Here is a 20,512-nt window from a genome sequence, read left to right as displayed (position 1 = left end):
AATACAAAGGGGGGGGGAGGGAATTGTTTTAATTATCCTTAGAAGAGAAGAATCACCTTCTATTTAAGACTTCTAAAAGACTTGTATATTAGGCCCTCTCAATTACTGTATTTCAAACCACAAAGTAATATTTTAGGGAGAAAAATATAACTTGAAAATACCAAAATCAATACAACATTTGGCTCTTCACAGAGATTCCCTGACAGAATCACTTGCCAAAGAAGAAAATAAATGACAGGAAGTCTCTTGCAGATCTCCTTCAAAAAGAGATAGAACTGGGAGCAAAGCAAAACTAGAAGTGAATTCATACCCCTGAGCGTTAATAGCATATGCATCCCTATAGCTCGGGGTAAAATTTCAAGGGACATTATCACACAAACTTTAAATGTGCAACATTTTTTAAAACTTGGGAGGATTTTGCACTGTAACAGGGCAGCTCTACTCAAAGCGGCTCTAATAATGACAAAAACACTAAAGTCAAACATGTAAGGGAAGAGCTTGATGATGAAAATGTTCTAAAATTGATTGTGGTGGGGCACCTGGTCGGCTCAGTCAGAAGAGCATGCAACTGTTGATGTCTGGGTTAGGAGTTCAAGCCCCACACTAGGCACAGAGCTTACTTACTTACATACATACATTCATAAAACTGGTTTAGTAAAGGTTGCATAATTCTATGCACATATTAAAATCACTAAATTGTACACTTTAAATGGGTGAATCAAATGGCATATCAATCATAATAAAGCTGTTTTTTAAAGAGACTGAATAAAAAAATTTCATAAAACCTGAATGTAATATAAAATAATATTTGTATATTTCAAACATGCATGTGATTAATTTCAGTAACAGAAATTGACACTTAATGATTTTATTTGACTATTTCATTTACACACCCAAAAGTTTATAAGAATCAAATTCTGGGGAATCTTTGCAGAGACAATGCAACATTCTCTTATATTCAAACTGCCTCGTATATTTGGAGGGTTACACTAATACTAAACTTATTCTACTTAAAAAAAAAAAAAAAAAAACAGAGAGGGATGTAAAATATTTCAGGGAAATTCAATTAAAACATGGTTAAAATTATAAAAGTGCTGGGGTTTACGTTCCCTCTCCTAAAGAACCCAATTATATAAAACTGCTCAACCTTAAAACAAGGATGAGTAAATGTCACTTTTTACGGCCCCAACTCTATAGTCATGCTATATTATTTTTTCACTATTAAAATCCTGTATTTTTTTACTAAGTTAAAACCATATTCGCAAAAGAATCAGGGAATCACCACAAAGCACATGATGACTTCAATTTCTCCCAGAATCAAAACCAAGGTGAGAAAAGGGCTAAAATTATTCCTCTCTGTACAGATGCATGGTAAACAAGATGATGGAGACACGTATTGAGATGTCACGGCAGCTCTTTAACAACCTGCTGTGTGACAGTCCACACTCTTGATTTTTCGGTCTACCTACCTTGTAAAATTACCACGAGGATCAAATGACGTGCGACAGTAAAAGACTTTGGAAACATTAAAATATGATAAATGAGTGTCTTTTTTTCAACCGGGCAAAAGATAAGTCTTCGGAACTCAGTGAAGAAAAACAGGCCAAACGTCAGCTGTGATCAGATAGAATGCAGACAACCAAATAGCAGCCAGAGGCTATGGAGTCTTCCGTCACCAGGGCCCTAAGCTAAAGGTAACATGATGGGTCCACATAATTTGTTTAGCATTCGTTTAAAACCAATATTTTTTACATTTTTAGTTATCAATTTTTTTCAAATTTTCTCTTAAAATTTTTCAAAATTTCTCTTAAAAACTGAGATTCTCTGTTTTCTCTTCAAAATTCTAAGATCTAGGAATACAGGGCCTATGTGACAATTTCAGTGTAGATGAGTAGCGGCTGCTGCCTTTGGATAGGAGATTTTCAAGTTCCTTTGTGGCCCCTTTCTCTGATTTGCAGTATCTGATACATGTAGGCATCTGAGTGACCACTGCAAACTAAAGATTTTGTAAGAAATGGGTCAGGAGTTAGGAAAAGCCTGCTTCTCTAGTTTTCTGGAAATACGGGGTTTTAGAGTTGAAACAGGCAAAACATTTACCAAGATGTTAGAGAGCCTTTGGTTTAGACTAGTTGAGACATGACACTCTGTACAAACTGCAGACTGCCACCCTCCCCGCCCAAACACACGTGCACGTGTGCGCCCACACACACACCTAGCTGACGGTGACATGTCTTCTGTAAGTTAAAGAAATGAAATATTCGACACAATCCTCAGAAACTTCCACAGCCATGCAGATATCAGTGTCATATCATTCCCATTTCATCATTAGACTTGCAAAGCCAAGTGTGTCCCTAAATGACAGACCTCAAAAAACAAGAGTCAGGAGCTTAAGGAAGACTCTTTAAGTGACATGCCAGTAATCTAATTTCAGAAGGACTTAACAGGTTCCCCAATTTTTTTTTTTTTGACACACTGCAATCACCTGGGATCTTTAAAAAATACAGATACCTGATTCCCATCTCCAGACATTCTGATTAAATCAATATGGGATGTGATCAGGACACTGAAATTTTTTAAATCTCCCCCATGGATTCAAATGTGCAACAAGTCTGGAAAGCACTGAAGTACTATAAGAAGTACTGTGACTCTCAAATGTAGCACAAAGTCATATACATCTCTCATTAGAAGAAAGTACAGAGAGCTCTCAAAGCTTATATGACAAATGATCAAGAAGTGAAACTGAGGAAAGAGGGTAAATGAGGGTTACCATCCCTAGCTCGCAATAAAACAAGCAACAAATTTCATTTTTGTGATTTGAATGGTTATTGTACAATAAGCTAATCCTAAATTACCTTCAATGGACACTAGAATAAAAGATCTCAAATTTTTCACTGAATTGTTAGAACTTGGAAAAATACAGGCAATAGTATCATTAAACTACAAATACTGACTCTAAGCAATATTCTCTTTATAATATCATACACAAAGTGAGGGACACCATCAAAAAGATTCCTTTATGAAATTAAGATATATCAGATAATTATATATCATTCAACAAGTACTTACCCAGCACCTACTGAATGACAGAGATGGGCACTGAGGATATAGCATCAAACAGATGAAGAAAACAAAACAGAAAATCTACACCCTCACAGAGGCTCTACAGATGCAGTGTGGGAGGAGACAAAAACAAGCGAACAAGTAAACTACACAAAGAGACAGGGAGTGAGGGGCACAGGAGTCAGCTGGGATTTGCAATTATAAAGACAGAAGTCTAGAAAGAAAACATTTGAGAAAAGACTGGAAGAACGTTGTAGATGACATATGTAACTGGCACACACTAAAGGCTGTAAAATGTATTCACAAAGATAAAATAATGCAGGCATAGTCGAACTGATAATTCTGAAAAGTGCCGTACCTCCATGTGGAATCTTAGGGTTCTCTGGGAGTCTTCCCGGGTCAGTTATTGAGGCCCTCACTAAAGCAACCAGACAAAATATGGCAATGCCATAGAATACTTGGAAACAAATAAGAAAGTTAAGTAAATAAATGAGTCATTTATCCTTCAAAACATTTTATCAAGAAGCATATTTAACGTTTAAATGTATATTTTCATGAATGCCATCAGGATAAATGATTTTCAAAAAATAAATGGAAAAATTAAATGATCAATTTCATTCACCAAATAATACTGCCAAGAGGATTTTCTCAAACATATCACCTTTAAATGTTGTTTTGCATAATAACTGATAAACTTAATATGGATCAGATTTTTTTTTTTTTTTTACAAATTCCTTGTCAATAATGGCATAAATGAAGGGGTTCACTTTTAATTACTACGTGTACTATATGTGACAGAATCAAAGCAGCATTTTAAAACCTATCCTACAATGAAACTCCTTCATTGCCTCTAACTGGCTAACTTCAAAATTACTTGGAGTTAGTGACATTCAATTGTTTCTTTCAACAAATCTTAAAATATTTACATAATGTGAAAATAAAGAACCTAGAAATTTTGAGTTTTTAAAAGAATAACTAGAAAAACAGTGGTAAGGAAAAACAGATCCACCCATTATAATTCTACCTTTTAAATGAATAAAAAATAGACATGTGGTAAGGCAGTGGGGGGCTGTGAGAAGGTACCATGCCTGTAATAGGAAACTTGGTCTGCGCACTAACTCCAAGACCAACTGCATGGTACTGATCAGTTTTATCACTTGTACAACAGAGATCGTATTTCCCACAGCACTTGTAAGGTCAAAATGACATAATGTACCAGGTAACTGTGAATGCCATCCATATACATGTAAACTCTATCATTTCAATCTTATCCTTTTAATCCTAAGCAAGCCAGCACCAAATGAACTACAGCAGAAAATAATTATCCAGAAATGCAAAGTGTTATCATAATCAACATCATAATTTTTCCATCATGAAATTCTCATTTCCCAGTAATATATACCATCATCATTCTGAAAACTCCTCCCACACTTGAAATAAGTACGTAATAGAAACATTAAAAACACACACACACACAAAATAGCACTACTGCACCAGTTTCATTTTAAACAAAATGACCTTAATATATTTTGCAGAGTTAGATAAGGAGATAACCACATTTATGTAACCCTACAAAATGTATAAAAGCCAGTCTTCTTAAAACTTCTACAATTTATTTAGTAAATAACTTAACATGAATAACACTAATACTCAAAGAAAGGTTATAATAGCGGTACTATATTCCAAAAACATTCACAGTGAGAAAATCCTTTAATTATATAAAGAAAAAAAGATCAGAAACTTACTTATTATTAATATGCCTGGAATGTGTCCTTCTTCATAGTGAGGAAAGAGGACAATCTTGGGAATTAAGACAATATTGTATAACCAGACAAAGACAATCAAACCCATGCAGCACCAACCATGTGGGTCAACAACAAAGTGAATCCGGAGGCCCATTTTGCTGTCCTCCAAGTGCCTGCCGACCCACAAGGGAGACGACCCTACAGAGGGGGAAGACAGAACAAAGTTACTTACACAGAAAAAACTATTTGACTAAAACAAAACTCCATTCCTGGCAACTATAAAATGACACTGAGTTTTCTTTGTATATTTTTGACAAAAGGAAACACATTGGGAAACAGAGAGGTTTCAGGACATTCAAGTTTCATCATAAGCTTCACATAATTTAATTCTAGTTTCGACTCTGAATTGCTATCAGAGTATAAACTGGCAATACCTTCTGAAGGTTAAGCACGAGTCTGTCCTGAACCCAGCAATTCCTTATGTAAGCCCGGGAGGGAATGAGACCAAGTGTCAAAAGATATGTGCAAAATGTTTTAGAACTTTTAGTCATAAGACTAACAGATGCTCACACAAGTCAAAACAGTGAGGTGGGAGGGTGTTTACTAACCAGAAAGGACAGAAGGGAAACTCTGAGGGGCTAGTAATGTTCCATATCTTGACCTAGGCGGTGCTTCAAGGGTACACACATATGTAAAAATTAACCGAGCTGTATACTTAAGATTTGTGCAATTTAAATTTTAAGCCACAATACAATGCTTAAAAAATCATTTTGAAAAATTCTTATAAAAAGAGGAAAGTACTTACAAATTGCCAAAAATATTTAAAATCATGGAACGAAGCCCAACTAATCTTATTACTATCAATTCAAGAAGACTCCTGTTTAAGATCTTGGCAAGGATGTGGAGAAACGGGAACCCTCTTGCACCGTTGGGTGAGAATGCAAACTGGTGCAGACATTCTGGGAAACAATACGGAGGTTCCTCAAACGGTTAAAAATATAACTACTAGATGATTCAGCAATTACACGATTAGGTATTTACCCAAAGGATACAAAAAGACTAATTCAGAGGGGGGTGCATGTAGCCCAAAGTTCACAGCAGCGTTATCAACGATAGCCAAACGATGGAGAGAGCCCAAACATCCAGTGACTGAAGAACGGATAAAGAAGATGTGGTTTGCATACATATACAATGGACTATTACTCAGCAATAAAAAAAAAATGAAACCCTGCCATTTGCTACGAAGTGAATGGAGTTAGAGTGTATTATGCTAAGCGAAATAAGTTAGTCAGTGAAAGACAAATACCATATGATTCCACTCATATGTGGAATTTAAGAAAACAGATTAACATGTCGGGGGGTGGGGGAGGAGAGAGAGAGGGCAACAAACCTGAAGAGACTCTCAAAGATAGAGAACTCGATGGTTGATGAGGGAAATGGTGGGGGATGCGCATTAAGGGGCACTTGTTGGGAGGAGCACTGGGTGTTATATGTAAATGATGAATCACTGAATTCTACTCTTTTTTTTTTAATTTTTTTATTTATTTCTAGGAGAGAGAGAGAGCGTGAACAAGAGAGGGTCAGAGAGAGAGGGAGATACAGACTCTGAAATTGACTCCAGGCTCCGAGCTGGCAGTCAGCACAGAGCCCGATGCGGGGCTCGAACCCACGAACCGCGAGATCATGACCTAAGTGAAAGTCGGACGCTTAACCGACTAAGCCACCCAGGCGCCCCTGAATTCTACTCTTGAAACCATACTTTTGCACTGTATATTCACTAACTAAAATTTAAATAAAAATTTGAAAAGAAAAAAAAAGGAAACTCCTATTTAAATGGGGCTTGTATCATATGAGTGTTAAAAATATTTATGGTACCAAAAAATGTGACCTAAAATATATCCCTACCTTAGTAGGTATAATTTATAAGCTTAAACAATTACTATAGAAGGTCAAGGGGGCACCTTTTACAGAAAATACAATGGAATAACACTATAATAAACCAGGATAATGTTTCTCAAACCTGTTAACAAACCAGAATCAACTGAGAAGCTCTTTAAAATAGTCATTCAAAGGCCTCATTCTAGATCCACTGAATCCTAATTCCTTATGGAGTTAAGCTCAAAAACCAATAAAATGTTTTAAAATGCTCCCCAGGTGTCTTGATAGAGCTGACAGGTATCTAGGAGCAGCTGATCCAAAAGCTTCCGTAAGACTTCAACGTTAGGGCAATGAGCTGAATTCAGTTGAACAAATTTATTTACAGAGCCTCCACTATACACAAGTTATAATAGATACAATGATGAATGAGACATTGTCTTTGCTTAAAGAAACTAATAGTCTAGTTGGGGTAAGAATCATAAGATTTAAAAGAACATGCTGAGTTCCAGAGATGTGGACAAGATGTCACCGGAGGCATGGAGGGTGGACACTAGGTAAATTAGGGCAAGACTTCCTATAGGAGGTGAAATATGAGTTCAGTTTTAAAAGACGAGTAAATGTTATCCAGGGGCACCTGGGTGGCTCAGATGGTTGAGCATTAGACTCTTGATTTTGGCTCAGGTCCCAATCCCAGGGTCGTGGGATTGAGCCCCACATTAAGTGTGGAACCTGCTTGGGATTCTCTCTCTCTCCTCTGCCCCCCGCTTCTGTACTTGCACTCTCTCTCTAAATAAAAAATTAAGGGGCACCCGGGTGACTCTGTTGGTTGAGCATCTGACTCTGGCTCAGGACATGATCTCACAGTTTGTGAGTTCAAGCCCCACGCTGGGCTCACTGCTGTCAGCCTGTCAGCAGAGAGCTCACTTTGGATCCTCTGTCCCCTTCTCTCTCTGTCCGTACCCAATTACACTCTTTCAAAAAATTAATTCATTAATTAAATTTAAAAAACTTTTTAAAAAGTTATCCAAGCAAAGAAAGGTGACAATACTACAAACAGAAGGAAGAGCAGGAGGTATATAAAATTGTATGCAGTATTACCAATCACCATCATAAATCATACAGCTTGCAGTGGAGTGAGGGATGAGAAAGAAGGGGCTACATCATGGCATAAAGAGGCCATGTTAGAAAGCTAAGATTTCATTCTTAGGCAATGGAAAGCTACTGAAGCAAGGGAGGTAGCATAATGAGTTTTATACTTTAAAAAAATTACTGAAGCTCTAGTGGTCGAGGATAAAATTAAAGATCAATTAGGCCAAGAAAAGACAAAAGCCAAAATCAGGTTTGGAGAAGAGATCAATTGAGAAAATAGTTGCAATCATACCAGTACGGTTTTACTAACTGATTGGATATCAGGGGGTTAAAGAGTCCAAAATGACTCCCAGATTTTCATCCCTTACTAGCATCAGATGAAGAGACTCAGGATACCCACCCCTTAGAGGTCTTGCCATTGTGCTTTAAAGCTACAAAGCTACCAGAACAAAGGAAAAAAGATTTAGGATTAGCTCATTTTAAAGTAATATCCTGATGCTATCAACCTTAGAACATGCAAATATTGGAGCCACAGGCAAAAAGGCAAGAAATCAAATGCAACATGACCCAACTGTTTAAATCAGATCTAGTGGAAATTAGTCTTTATGTATGAATTCTAAAATAGGAAAAAGCGTCTACGCCTTAAAAAAGTAAAAGTTGAACTCCATTACCTTTTAATTAGAAAATTAAAAGACTATCAGGATCATTAAAGTGAGGAAAGTCACAGAATATGCTATTTCATTCACTGGGTATCATCGTTTTAAAAACTGAAGGAGCTGAAATACAAATGATATGCTCTCTACGTAGTTAAAATGAGAAACATTAAAAAGAATGTTTATTTTTATAGTCTTGCCAACCATCAAGTGCTAAAAGAAATGACAGAAGGCTCTGTTTCTCAACATGTTCAATATTATTAACTTCATGTACTTTCTTTCTTGCAATGTTTCAGTTCCATTCAGGACTGAAAAACAGACCATGAATTCCAATAATTACAGTGAACAGAATACTTTTATTACTTACTTCTAAATTTATTAATATTAGAAACAGAAAAACATACAAGCCAGCAAAACAAGTAGCAGAAGTGTCAAATACTCATTCATTTTTTTGAATTCTTAAATTTTTCTTGTAAGAGATTTCTCACAACTGGAAATACTAGATACTGGCAAGTATAGCTAAATGTGTCTGTTCTTCCCGTATGTAAAATATATAGACAGCAAGCTCTAAAAGAACACACATCCCCAAGGAAAAGTAAGCAAAGAATAGAGAAATAGAACAATGAATGAATAAGATGCTGATTTTTTTTTTAAATACCTGATAAGTGAAAATTAGTGCCACATAAGCCTAGATTGTCCTGAAGCAAACAGTAGTCTTCCAAGAGCTCCAAATCAGATTACCACCAGAGACATGTAACTCGTAGAGTTGTAGGGTCACTGCACTCGGTTAATATCTACCAGGCGTGGTTTCGGGCTGAACAGAAACTATTACACACCCTGACCGACAACCGAACTGAACACACTGCTGTTACTCGGTCTCAGGGGTGGCACTTCTAAGATACTTTCATTAGCCAGAGATCCTAACGTGCTAATTTGTATATTAGATGGTGAGCTCATGACTCAAACTTTGATGTAACCAGTGGACCTACTGGTACTTCAACATTTTTTAAGATTGCTATCTGGTAACTCTACTTGAGTGTGGTGACTAACTTCATTAATGATGTAAATTACTACAGCACAAACTTTTTTTAAAAGATGTTATAATTCAGCTCTAATAAACTAGACCACATAAATATTTACAACTTTCAAACTATTCTAGTTGGAAACCACCTTTCTTTTCTTGCCTTTTTAGAAAAGCAACTACATTTTACCATGTATTTTCCTCGGGAAGAATACTCGAGTCACCAAGAAAGGGATTTGGAAAACTATATGATAGAAAATGATAACATCAAGATGCAGATTTTAGAAAATGATAAAAATTGGCCAAAATAATTTACAAGAAATCTAGCCAAATGTTACCTCTAAACTTCCAGGTGTACAGGACTCTCGACCTCAGCCAGTGGTCTTATGATGGCTCATGAGCATGAAAAAAATATTCCCTCTCTACTTCCTCCTATCTGCAATGTCCCTATCATTTTACTTACTCTCTTTAAATTCAACTCATACTTCAAGGTCAATTTGAATCTCACTCTCCCTATGAAATTTTTCCTGTCACCTCAGTTCGCAGCGATTTTTTTCCTTCTAAATTCCAAATAAAAAGCAGAACTAGTAGACGAAAATAGCAAGTAGTTTTATAATCTTAGAATGAGGAGGACCTTCACAAAAAGGCCCAGAGGCGAAGTATAAGCACATAAAGATTAAAATCTGTGAAGTCTAAAACAAACCAAAAAACAAAGTTAAAAGATAAAGCATCTCTTTTTTAAAAAACATCACTACAGGTTGCCTGTGTGGCTCAGTTGGTTAAGCATCCGACTCTTGGTTTTGGCTCAGGAACATGATAATACAGTTCCTGAGTTCGGGCTCTGTGCTGATAGTAAGGAGCCTGCTTGGGATTCTCTCTTCCTCCATCTCTCTCTGCCTCTCCCCTGCTTGAGCATTCTCTCTCTCTCTCTCTCTCTCTCAAAATAAACAAACAAACATTAAATAAACAAAAAAAAAAAAACACTACATCATATGACTGGTGAGAGGCATACGAATACAAGGAGAAGCAATTCACAAAGGAAAAAAATTCAATGGCTAATCATTACTGATTAGGAAAATGTGGAATAACTAAGCCTATTTTTCGTCCTTTGTATTCAAAACCTTTTAGAAAGACAGATGATTATCCAACCTGGAGAGAACATACAGAAAAGGACCCTCTCACCCATTACTGGTAGGCATGTAAACTGATACGATCATCTTTAGAAGACAATTTAGCAGTATCTATTAAAACGTCAAATTCTTTGACCCCAGAGTTTATTTCTAACTACCAAGGTACTCATTAGAGTGTAGAGGTAAATACACATTCAAGGTGTTCTACATAGCGCTTTTTGTAATCATAAAAATATGGCACAACTTCAGTGTTCAAGAAGAGGGAGGGGAATGATCAAACAAACTATAAGACCTCCAAGGTATAGACTATTTCTAAGTTACTGCAATTTTAATATCTTTAATGTTTATTTTTGAGAGCACGAGCAAGGGAGGGCCAGAGAGAAGGGGCACAGAGGATCTGAAGCGGGCTCCTGGCTGACAACAGAGAGCCTGATGTGGGGCTCGAACTGCTGAACCATTAGATGGTGACCTGAGCCGAAAAGGAGGTAGATCTAGATCTGCACAAGGCTGCCCACACAAAGTATTGAATGAAAGATTGCAAGTTATATGAGAAAAAGCTTAACAGTGGTTTCCTGGGGGAGAGGAGGATAATAATAGACTAGGAAAGGTGTAAAGGGAACTTTCTGGTTCCCTCATAAAGATTTCTATCTTGATAGGAGTTTGAAACACACAGGTTATAACTTTATCAAAGTTAGCAAATGTACACGTAAGATTGGTGCATTTTGTGGTATGTAAATATACCTTTTAAAAAAAAAAACCCTATAAACCAATATTGAACTCTAGTTAATGATATGTAGGCTGAAGTATCAGGTAGGGAGTGGCAGGAGGAAATGTACTGATACCTGCAATTTACTATGAAGCGGATCCAAAAAACTAAAGTGGATTGTCAGATGGACCAAGAGATGGATGAGCATGTGATAATGCTTAATAAAATATTAGCTGTATTATCTAGGTGATGAATATTCAGATGTTGATTTCAACTCTTCTGTTTAAAATTTTTCAAAATTAAATGTTGCAGGGGAAAGCAAATTACAGAAAAGTTTGTAGTGCAGAAGCATCAGCTGTAAAACCATCAGATTTATAATTCAGAAAGAAGTCTTTGAAATTCATACTACGTACAGATTACTTTTCTCTATGAAAAAGAAATTTCTTAAGAAAATGTCTAATTAAAATTTAATACGAAAAATTTTAAATAAACATGTAGCTATAGTTATCTTTTTTAGAAATGAACAATTATTTAATGTATCTAAACATAAGACTTTAAGGATACTATGACACATAATATAGAAACATATTTCCACATAAAATTAAATGTAGACTTACCAATTGGAAATTCACCAAGATGTGTTGTAATTTTTCTGGTACTTGCATTTAGAGGTTTTATCTTGATTCATTCTTTTTTTAATTACATCCCAACAAATGGATCTCTCCTCAGTAACAGTTCTCCATGAGGATCTATTAATGGTTTAACAAATAATGATCTCTTACAAAGATAAAAATTATAAGCTGCTAAATATTCTGACTGTGAAAATGTCCATTACAAAGGTTTTAAATTCAGAAATAAGAGGACTCAATTTCACCTAGCTTTGTTTTCGTATCCTACCCCATCTCTCCCAAAATCTGCACTTGATTTTCATCATACATGAAAGTTCCCTCTTTTGAAACCACCCAGTTCCCATAAAATCAAATTAGTATTGTGTATCCAACATTTGGGCTTCATCAAACTCTTGACCACAAATTACAAATGACAACAGATTCTGAGATCACTGATGAGACAAGATACAGTGTAATGTCTATCAAGATGTGAGGCTAGAATTATCCAATCACAACTGATAAACTGAAAGTAGTTTAAAAATAGAAACAAGCTAGTTTAAAATGTTTTAAGGAAAAAAAGCTATCTTCCTATAATGAACCATTTAGAGAATCAACCATAAAAGTTAGCTTCTATAGTTCAAGCTTAAACAATATTACTGTAGAGTTCTAGATAACACACATATACCAATTCAGCATTTCACTAATTCAATGAACATCTACTGACTATATACCATGCCTCTGCACCGGATACAGACAACAAAAGAGATGGACCCCATCCTCAGTGGAGACAGACACAGACAAGATCAATGCCATGTAAGACAACGTAAGATGGGGGCAAGAGGGCAAGAATGCATCTCGTTCATAGAAGATGGGTAATGGCTCATAGAACTGTTTTCAGTTGTGTGAATAGTTATGTGCATACAAGGTTGCAGCATAAAATGTACTTCTCCTGGTAAGCTGCTGGCAGGAAAAGGGTTCTGGATGCAGTAAAACCTAAGAGGTAGCTCATCAAAGAATGGAGGCTCTTGTAAACAAGGGAGTAAAAGAAGCAAGAGTACAGAAGCAGGCAGAGAAAACCTAAGTAAATTGAAATGACTGGTCACTGCACATGGAAAAATGGGATAAAATATGCAGCCCACTCAAGTGATTTCATGAACCACAAGAAAAGAGTGATCTCAGAGTGAAAAATACTGTTAAACCATGCTGAGGAGTCTGGACTTTGCACTTAGCCTAGTGGAAAATAACTATAGGATTTTAGGGGAAACCATGATGAAGTCTGCCTCCTGGGAAGAAGAGCAATGCTATGAAGAATGGACTTGGTTGGATAGATAGAGCTCCAAAACTGACTATATAAAATAAGCTAGGCTTACTGGTTACCCAAGTAAGAAATGAGGGCACATGATAAGGCCACAGCAACAGTGACTTATAAGAGGGGTGCAGAGGGGAGGGGTGAAGAAGGAACACTTAAGAGGCACGTGGAAAAGCGCAGATTAAGAATGTAATGAGTAAACCTGGGGCACCTGGGTGGCTCAGTTGGTTAAACAGCCAACTCTTGATCTCAGCTCCGGTCCTGATTGCATGATTCGTGAGATCGAGCCTCATGTCAGGCTCTGTGCTGACAGAGCAGAGACTGCTTGGGATCCTCTCTCTTCCTCCTTCTCTCTCTCCACCCCTCCTGTGCTCACATGTTTCTCTCTCTCTCTCTCTCTCTCAAAATAAATAAATAAACTTTAAAAAAAGAATTTAATAGGTAAAGCTGATAGGACTTGGTGATCAATTGGAATCAAAGGGCAGACTGTAGGATGGCTCTCAAGTTCTTGGCTTAGGGACTATGTAAAGGGTGGTACCATTCTCCAAGACAGGAAATAAAGAACAAGTTACAAGTTTGTTAAGCATACTGCTTGCCAAAGCAAAAGGAAACTATTACAGACTGACAATGTGAAAAATACACCAAAATCATTATCATTACATTTCCATTCTCTTTATAGATTTCTTAACTGTATGTTCTTCCCCACATCAGTCAGTCTATGGTCCATGATTGTTAGATTGTCAAATGTTACTTGTTTCTCCTCTAACTTTTTAAACTAATCTAAGAATGGTTTTCCTGCCTGCACCTTTGATTTTCGGAGGCAAAATATGGAATGGCAAAGTAGAGGAGCTGCTACTCTAACAGCAAAGGAATGAATTCATCATCTTCTAGGAAAAAAATCTCTAACAGAATTAAATGTGGTACAGCAAAATGTGTGAAACATGGCCTAAGTCAATAATGCTGCTGTGGCCGTGATTCTAGAGTGGCTTCCTAATGTTTCAGTAGAACACTGCTTCCTGTCAGTATTATTAGGTAACAGCACAAGTCAACCATCTATGAGTCAAACCCCAGTCACTCCCTGGCTTCGACTCTAGGAAACGCCTACATTTACAGTTATTAGAGCTACCCTGCAGCCAGAGAGAGCATCCAAATGGGATACACATTTTCTCTAATTCACCAGCATCATCAGCATCATGGAATCAAATCTCACCTAAGTGGTATAGAAACAATGCCAGGCTTAAAACTTCAAGTAATTTTGGGATAATAAAGACTATCCCAAAGCTTCGTTAACTATAAAGGGGAATTAAATTTAACATTACTATTTCTAAAAGAATACAATCAACAATTCACAGAGAAAAAAAAAAAGTTCCCATATAAAATTTAAACTTATAATTGCTTAAGAAAATTTTTTAAATGTTTATTTATTTTTGAGAGGAAGTGAGACAGAGTGAGAGCAGGGGAGGACAGAAAGAGAGGGAGACACAGAATCTGAAGCAGGACCCAGGCTCTAAGCCGTCAGCACTGAGACCAACGCAGGCCTCGAACCCACAAACGGTGAGATCATGACCTGAGCCGAAGCTGGTTACTCAACCGATAAGCCACCCAGGTGCCCCTAAACCTATAACTGCTTCTTAAAGTTACAACTATATACTTTTAAACATATTCATACAGACATTTAACTTCTGATTTTATCTACTCTGAAAATTGGCCAAGTTAAAATAATTCCACCCAAAATATCAGGCTATAGCTATCTCTAACAATTAGCCAAAGATGTTAATTCGATTTTTTAAATACCACATAGGTACTCAGTTTATTTCAACAGAGTAGGAAATTAACCCTGTGGGGATATGAAAAAGAGTCACATTCCAATTCTGACATAGCTTATTAGCTCTCCAGGTGCAGTTTCTTCTCAAGCTTCAGTTTAGCCATCTGTAAAATGGCGATAAAAATAACTCACGGGATCATCAATGTGAGTAAATGAGAAACTGCCTAACAAATGATAAGCAACTCTCAAAATAGTAACTTTAAAAGGGAGTGGGGATAGAAGAAGAAGGAGAGAGACAAAGAGAAGTTTTACTTCTAGTTTTGTAAACTCCAGATGTTTCTAGGTCCCCATCTTTAAGAAAATCAAGCCATGACACAATGCAAACATGCCCCAGCTCTACTTCTTCTAAAGCTAACATCTAAGAACACTTGTCAAAGATGAGGAACCTCGAGTGGCCCAGTCGCTTGGCTGATATCATACTGTAAGCCCAGAGAGAAGTTTTCTTTCCACATGTTGGCATGAGGTCTCTTCAAGCAGAACACCAAAAATAGAGATCTGACCTCAGAGAGACTGAACTAAAACCTGTAAACCCAATCTCTTTGGGCTGGTAAGTTAAGGACTGAAACATGGGAGCAAATCAGGACCCAGTTTCAGAAACTAATGAAGAAGGCACAATGAAAGTAGGGAGCTTTGACTCAATTCTGAGGTCTCCAAGAAGACTCTGAAAATGTGGTGGGCAAAGGGTCAAAGCAGACCATACTTGCACCATCAATGGTTTCAAGAACCCACTCCTAGAACAAGTTTTTAAATCACTCCATTCTAGGCAAAATCGAACATAAGCCCTTACTCCTCTGTGTACCTGCTTCATGAGTGAGAAATAGAGGTAAATTAATATCTCTAGTAAAAATACTGCACTACAGTGACACACTTCATCAAAATCTCCTAACAGCACAAATAGCTTGGAAGGCATGGGATGATAGGAATTAAAGAGACCAAATATTGCTTCAGTCAGTACAAAAGGTCTGCATGGGAATCTTCATGTCAGAAGGCAGGGATGTGGGAAAGGGTGAGGGAAGACAAGAAATGGAGTTGAAGGCAGAGTAGGGATGGAAGACAACAGATAAGCTTTGCTTCAAATATGGCACAAGGAAAACCTTCGGATGCAGTAAAAGTCAGAAAGGAAGCTAGCATGTTCTTCCAAGGGGGAAGGGTAACTAGCTACTTACCCCTAGCACTCACTGCACCAAGAGGGACTGGGGTGAAAAAAAAACCCAAAAACACTAAATCAGATGTCCTTCACACCAAGCTTTACCAAAGCAGGCACAGTTTAAGAATAACACTAAAAGACGGGGTGGGGCACCTGGGTGGCTCAGTCAGTTAAGCATCCAACTTGGGCTCAGGTCATGATCTCACAGTTTGTGAGTTTAAGCCCCACATCTGGCTGTGCACTGCTGATGCGGAGCCTGCTTGGGATCCTCGCTCTCTCCTCTCTCAATGCCCCTCCCCCACTCACACTTACTCTTTCTCTAAATTAAAAAAAAAAAATTAGAGGCGCCTGGGTGGCTCAGTCGATTAAGCACCGGACTTCAGCTCAGGTCATGATCTCACAGTTAATGGGTTCGAGCCCCACATCAGGCTCTGTGCTGACAGCTAGCTCTGAGCCTGGAGCCTGTCTTCAGATTCTGTGACTCCCTCTCTCTCTGACCCTCTCTTGCTCAGCCTGTCTCTCTCTCTCTCTCTCAAAAATAAATAAAACAATAAAAAAAACACTAAAAGAGAAAAAAAAATTTTTAAAAACAACACTAAAAGAGAGAAGAAAAAAATCACTCCTAACTTGCTTGAAGCTGAAAATCCTGCACTAGGTTAAGGTTTCATTCCATAATTATGGACAAAAGCCTTAAATTCAGAAGCCTGGTTGAGATCACACTGAGCAAGTTAAGTTAAAACTAAAATAAAATTAATCAGTGAGTGGTAAAATACTAATTTTTATCTAACCTGCCCTCTTGTGAAAGCGGCAACAAGTAGATGGATGGAGAGAATAGTTATCTGCTCAGGCTCTTACATGGGTGAGGTTAATCTACCGGAGAGGAAAACCGCAGGCTAAGAGGAGGCCTAAAAGGCCAATGACAAACTTTGAAAAAGTCCCACCGTTTTCCTAGATAATAAACTACCATCACACTACGTATTTGAGGGGAGGTAACTCCCAGAGAGAGCAGTACCACTTTACATCTGTGAATAACTAGGTTTATTCAATTTACCAAAGATAATGGACCAAAAAACTCACAATGCTGACAACAAGAAAAACTGGGGTTTTCCACCTCTTCCTGTCTTTTATCTGTATTTTTCACTGATTCAAAATAGTTCAAATATGTTCAATTTTAATTTTTTTAATGTTTGTATTTATTTCTGAGAGAGAGAGAGAGAGAGACAGCTTGAGCAGGGGAGGGTCAGAGAGACAGGGAGACAGTCATCAAGTGAAGAATCGGAAGCAGGCTCCAGGCTCTGAGCTAGCTGTCAGCACAGAGCCCGATGCGGGGCTCGAACCCACGAACCTGTGAGATCATGACCTGAGCCGAAGTCAGACGTTCAACCGACTGCGCCACCCAGGTGTCCCTAAATACGTTCAACTTTAATAAGAAGTATAAATTCACTGATCATTCTACTAGATATTAAAATGCCACTTATATTTAGTGCACTCGAAAAATTGAATCTGAGCTCTAATGTTTTACTAAAGCAATATAAAATTCCTTCATGCCTTAATATAAAGACTGAACTTGGAGAACAACCCCCTGGTAATACAAATAGCATTTCCTCTGCCTTCCCTGTTATGCCTCTTAATACTCATACAATTACAGAGCATTCTATGCTGAAGAAGATTGTATTGACTCACACTCCATTTCAATCCCAGAAAAAAGCTCCATGGAGACCATACTAGACTTCTCAATTAGTTTCTCCACTAATACATGACATTATGTTATCCATGAACTTTTCCACAGGTTCTGAATCAGTCCCTACGAATTAAAGAAATCAGGCAGTGGGCAAATAAGTAACCATTTTAGGATTCACTGATGATTTCTTCCTTAGAATCTAAGCTGATGTTACATGTATGATGTTAAGCTGATGTTACATGTATGCATTTTAAAATACATTTCTTTTATTAAAATACCCCAGAGACAGGCAGTGTGATAGTTACCATCATTTACAATATGCTCTATTTCATTTATTCCAACTATACTTCTAAAGTATGTTACGTTTAACAGAAGGGATCTAATATATTCCCATTGTTTTACATCCAAAATGAGGAATTCTAGAATAGTACTAGGCCATGTACTATTCCAAAAGTATGGAAATATATTTTTTTAGTTATATTTTGATATAATTTTATTAACGCTTCTTCAGGAATATTCTTAAAATGCACTATTAACACGCATGTTAAAGGATTTTAAGTTAATTACAAATGTAGCATAAGCCAAGTGATATGGTAAAGCTAAACCAAGCCTTAAAGAATTTAGCCTAACTCCTTAGTTGTATAGATGAGAAAACAGTATGGGTCACCGGCCTATCCATGACCCTAGAGCTAGACTGTGACAGCAATGGGACTAGAATGTAGCTTTTCTTTCCACTACACTAAGTCTCATTTGGTCCTTTCCTTCCAATTGATTTCTCACCTCATCACTTCTTCAAAAACCTTTTTTGCCATTAAGAGGTTTGCACAACTAAAGCAAGATAAAACACCGCTCTGGATTTTATCTGTACAATCCAAAGAAATGGAAGGATTTAACAAGAAATCACACAAAAAACCAGGGAGAGCACACACCAGGCAGTCATCAAGTGATAACTATTATTATTCGTTATCATTAGTATTATTACCACAAGGAAGGCAGTGAATTTTTTTAAAGGTTACATATTAGCATCCTAGGCAGAATCCATTTGAGACATCAACTTGCGCTCAATTATCCTTAGTCGTCTTTTCGGCTGTAACTTTACACTATGATTTATGACCCACCCACAATGACCTTGATTTTTTTTTTCCTCCTGTACTTTTATGGACTGCTATACTGCAATATTTTCGAGTAATAACCGGTCGGGTTCTCTCAGCCCTAGAGATACAGACATCCTCCACTGAGTCACAAGGGATTTTAAAATGTGACCCAAATATAGCTTAGGAAACCACAACTTTAAATGGACTCTCCACTTAAAATCCTGCGACCTATTTATTATAGCGAACGGTAACAAGTGCACACTGCTGTCACCCACCCATAAGCCATTTTCTCAAAATCACTCTTGGATCTGGGGGAGGGAGGCAAAAGGTCACTAAAGGAGCCAACTATCCCCGGCTAGTCCTCGGCAGCCACCCACCAGCCATCCGGGAATGAATGAAAGGCTGTGGCATCACAGACCAACGTGAGATCCCTGCGCGGGTCTCTGGGCGGGGGTGCAGAGAGGGAAAACTGGAGTTCACAGGCGATAAACTCGGGGCGCATATTTAATAAATTAAAAAACAAACTACCCCAAATCACCTCGACTAGAGCAGGGACCCACCCCCACCCCCCACTGCCACCCCCACCTCCGGGGAGGGGAAGCTGGCGGCGGCTGCGGGTCTGGCTGCAGCAGCTCGGGGACCGGCCGGGCCCCGGGCGAGCCGCGTTCGGGGCGGGGTACAGCGGGGCAGGTGCGGGAGGGGTTGGGCGCGGGGCTGGAGCGCGGCCAGGTGAGGGCGGCGGGCGCCGGGCGGCGGCGGCCGGGGCCCAGCGGGGCGGAGGCAAGGGGGGCGGCCGCGTCGGGCCCGCGCCTGCACACACTCACCGGCGCCGGCGGGCTCGCCTCTCGCCGCCCGTGCTCTCGCGGCCGCCAGCGGCTCTTCCCCCTCCGCCTCCTCCTCCTCCTCCGGCGCCGCCGCCGTCTCCCAGGCCCGGCCGCGCTCCCCTTCCGCTTCCGGGAGCCGGAGCGCCGGGGCCGGCGGGGTGGGTGTGCGCCCGCCCGCGCGCTGGAGCCACCGGCGGCCGCCGTCGCGGCCCTCGCTCCGCTCCGGGGAGCCGCGATGGGAGCCGCCGAGGGTCGAAAGGGCAGAAATCGCGTCTTGGCCGGGAGGAGGCGCGCCGCGGGCCCTAGGCCGCTGGCCCCGCGGGACCGCCGTCGCCGGAACACTAGTACCTGACGCACCTCGGCGCCTCTGCCCTCCCCCGCTGCAACCTTCCCAGCCGTGCCCTGGCCTTCCTCCTCTTTGTCCCCGCACGCTCTCCGTCCCCCTCTCTGCGCGCCCGCCGAGAGCCCTTCCTTTAAGGATTGCAACTATCTTCCTTTCTTCAGGCATAATGGTCGACAGGCCTCTCTTCCCCTGACGCGCTCTGGGTGTCCCCTGGTACCTTATTTCGGAGTGCGGCCCTCAGCATCTGCATCCTCTGGGAACCTGTCAGAAATGCACCACCTCAGATCTGCTGAATCAGTAGCTGCATTTTAACGAGATCTCCAGGTGATTCCTACACATGGAGCTGCCCCTGCCATCTAAGATGTTTCCTACTCCTATGGGCCACCTCAATTCGCACCC

General features: G+C 39.2%; 1 protein-coding gene across 3 annotated transcripts in view; it reads right to left on the bottom strand.

Annotated features, from left to right (window-relative positions):
• Positions 1–19,919, bottom strand: part of ZDHHC21 (zinc finger DHHC-type palmitoyltransferase 21) — a 77,907-nt gene extending 57,988 nt beyond the window's left edge. For 2 of the 3 annotated variants that reach the window (XM_039256581.1, XM_039256578.1), the window contains exons 1-4: positions 19,771–19,919; positions 11,900–12,031; positions 4,806–5,003; positions 3,419–3,517 (exon numbers count right to left, since the gene is read on the bottom strand). In XM_039256581.1, coding sequence (XP_039112512.1) covers positions 3,419–3,517; positions 4,806–4,959 — 253 coding nt within the window. In that variant the 5' untranslated portion in view covers positions 4,960–5,003; positions 11,900–12,031; positions 19,771–19,919. Of the gene's footprint in view, positions 1–3,418; positions 3,518–4,805; positions 5,004–11,899; positions 12,032–17,854; positions 17,976–19,770 lie in introns of all 3 variants that reach the window. The other variant, XM_039256579.1, reaches the window with a different exon arrangement.
• Between the last annotated feature and the right edge of the window lie 593 nt (positions 19,920–20,512).

The sequence above is a fragment of the Hyaena hyaena genome, unplaced genomic scaffold, assembly GCF_003009895.1.
Source record: "Hyaena hyaena isolate Hyena2069 unplaced genomic scaffold, ASM300989v1 scaffold_573, whole genome shotgun sequence".
Classification (NCBI taxonomy): Eukaryota; Metazoa; Chordata; class Mammalia; order Carnivora; family Hyaenidae; genus Hyaena; species Hyaena hyaena.
This window is presented reverse-complemented; position numbering and strand designations above follow the sequence as displayed.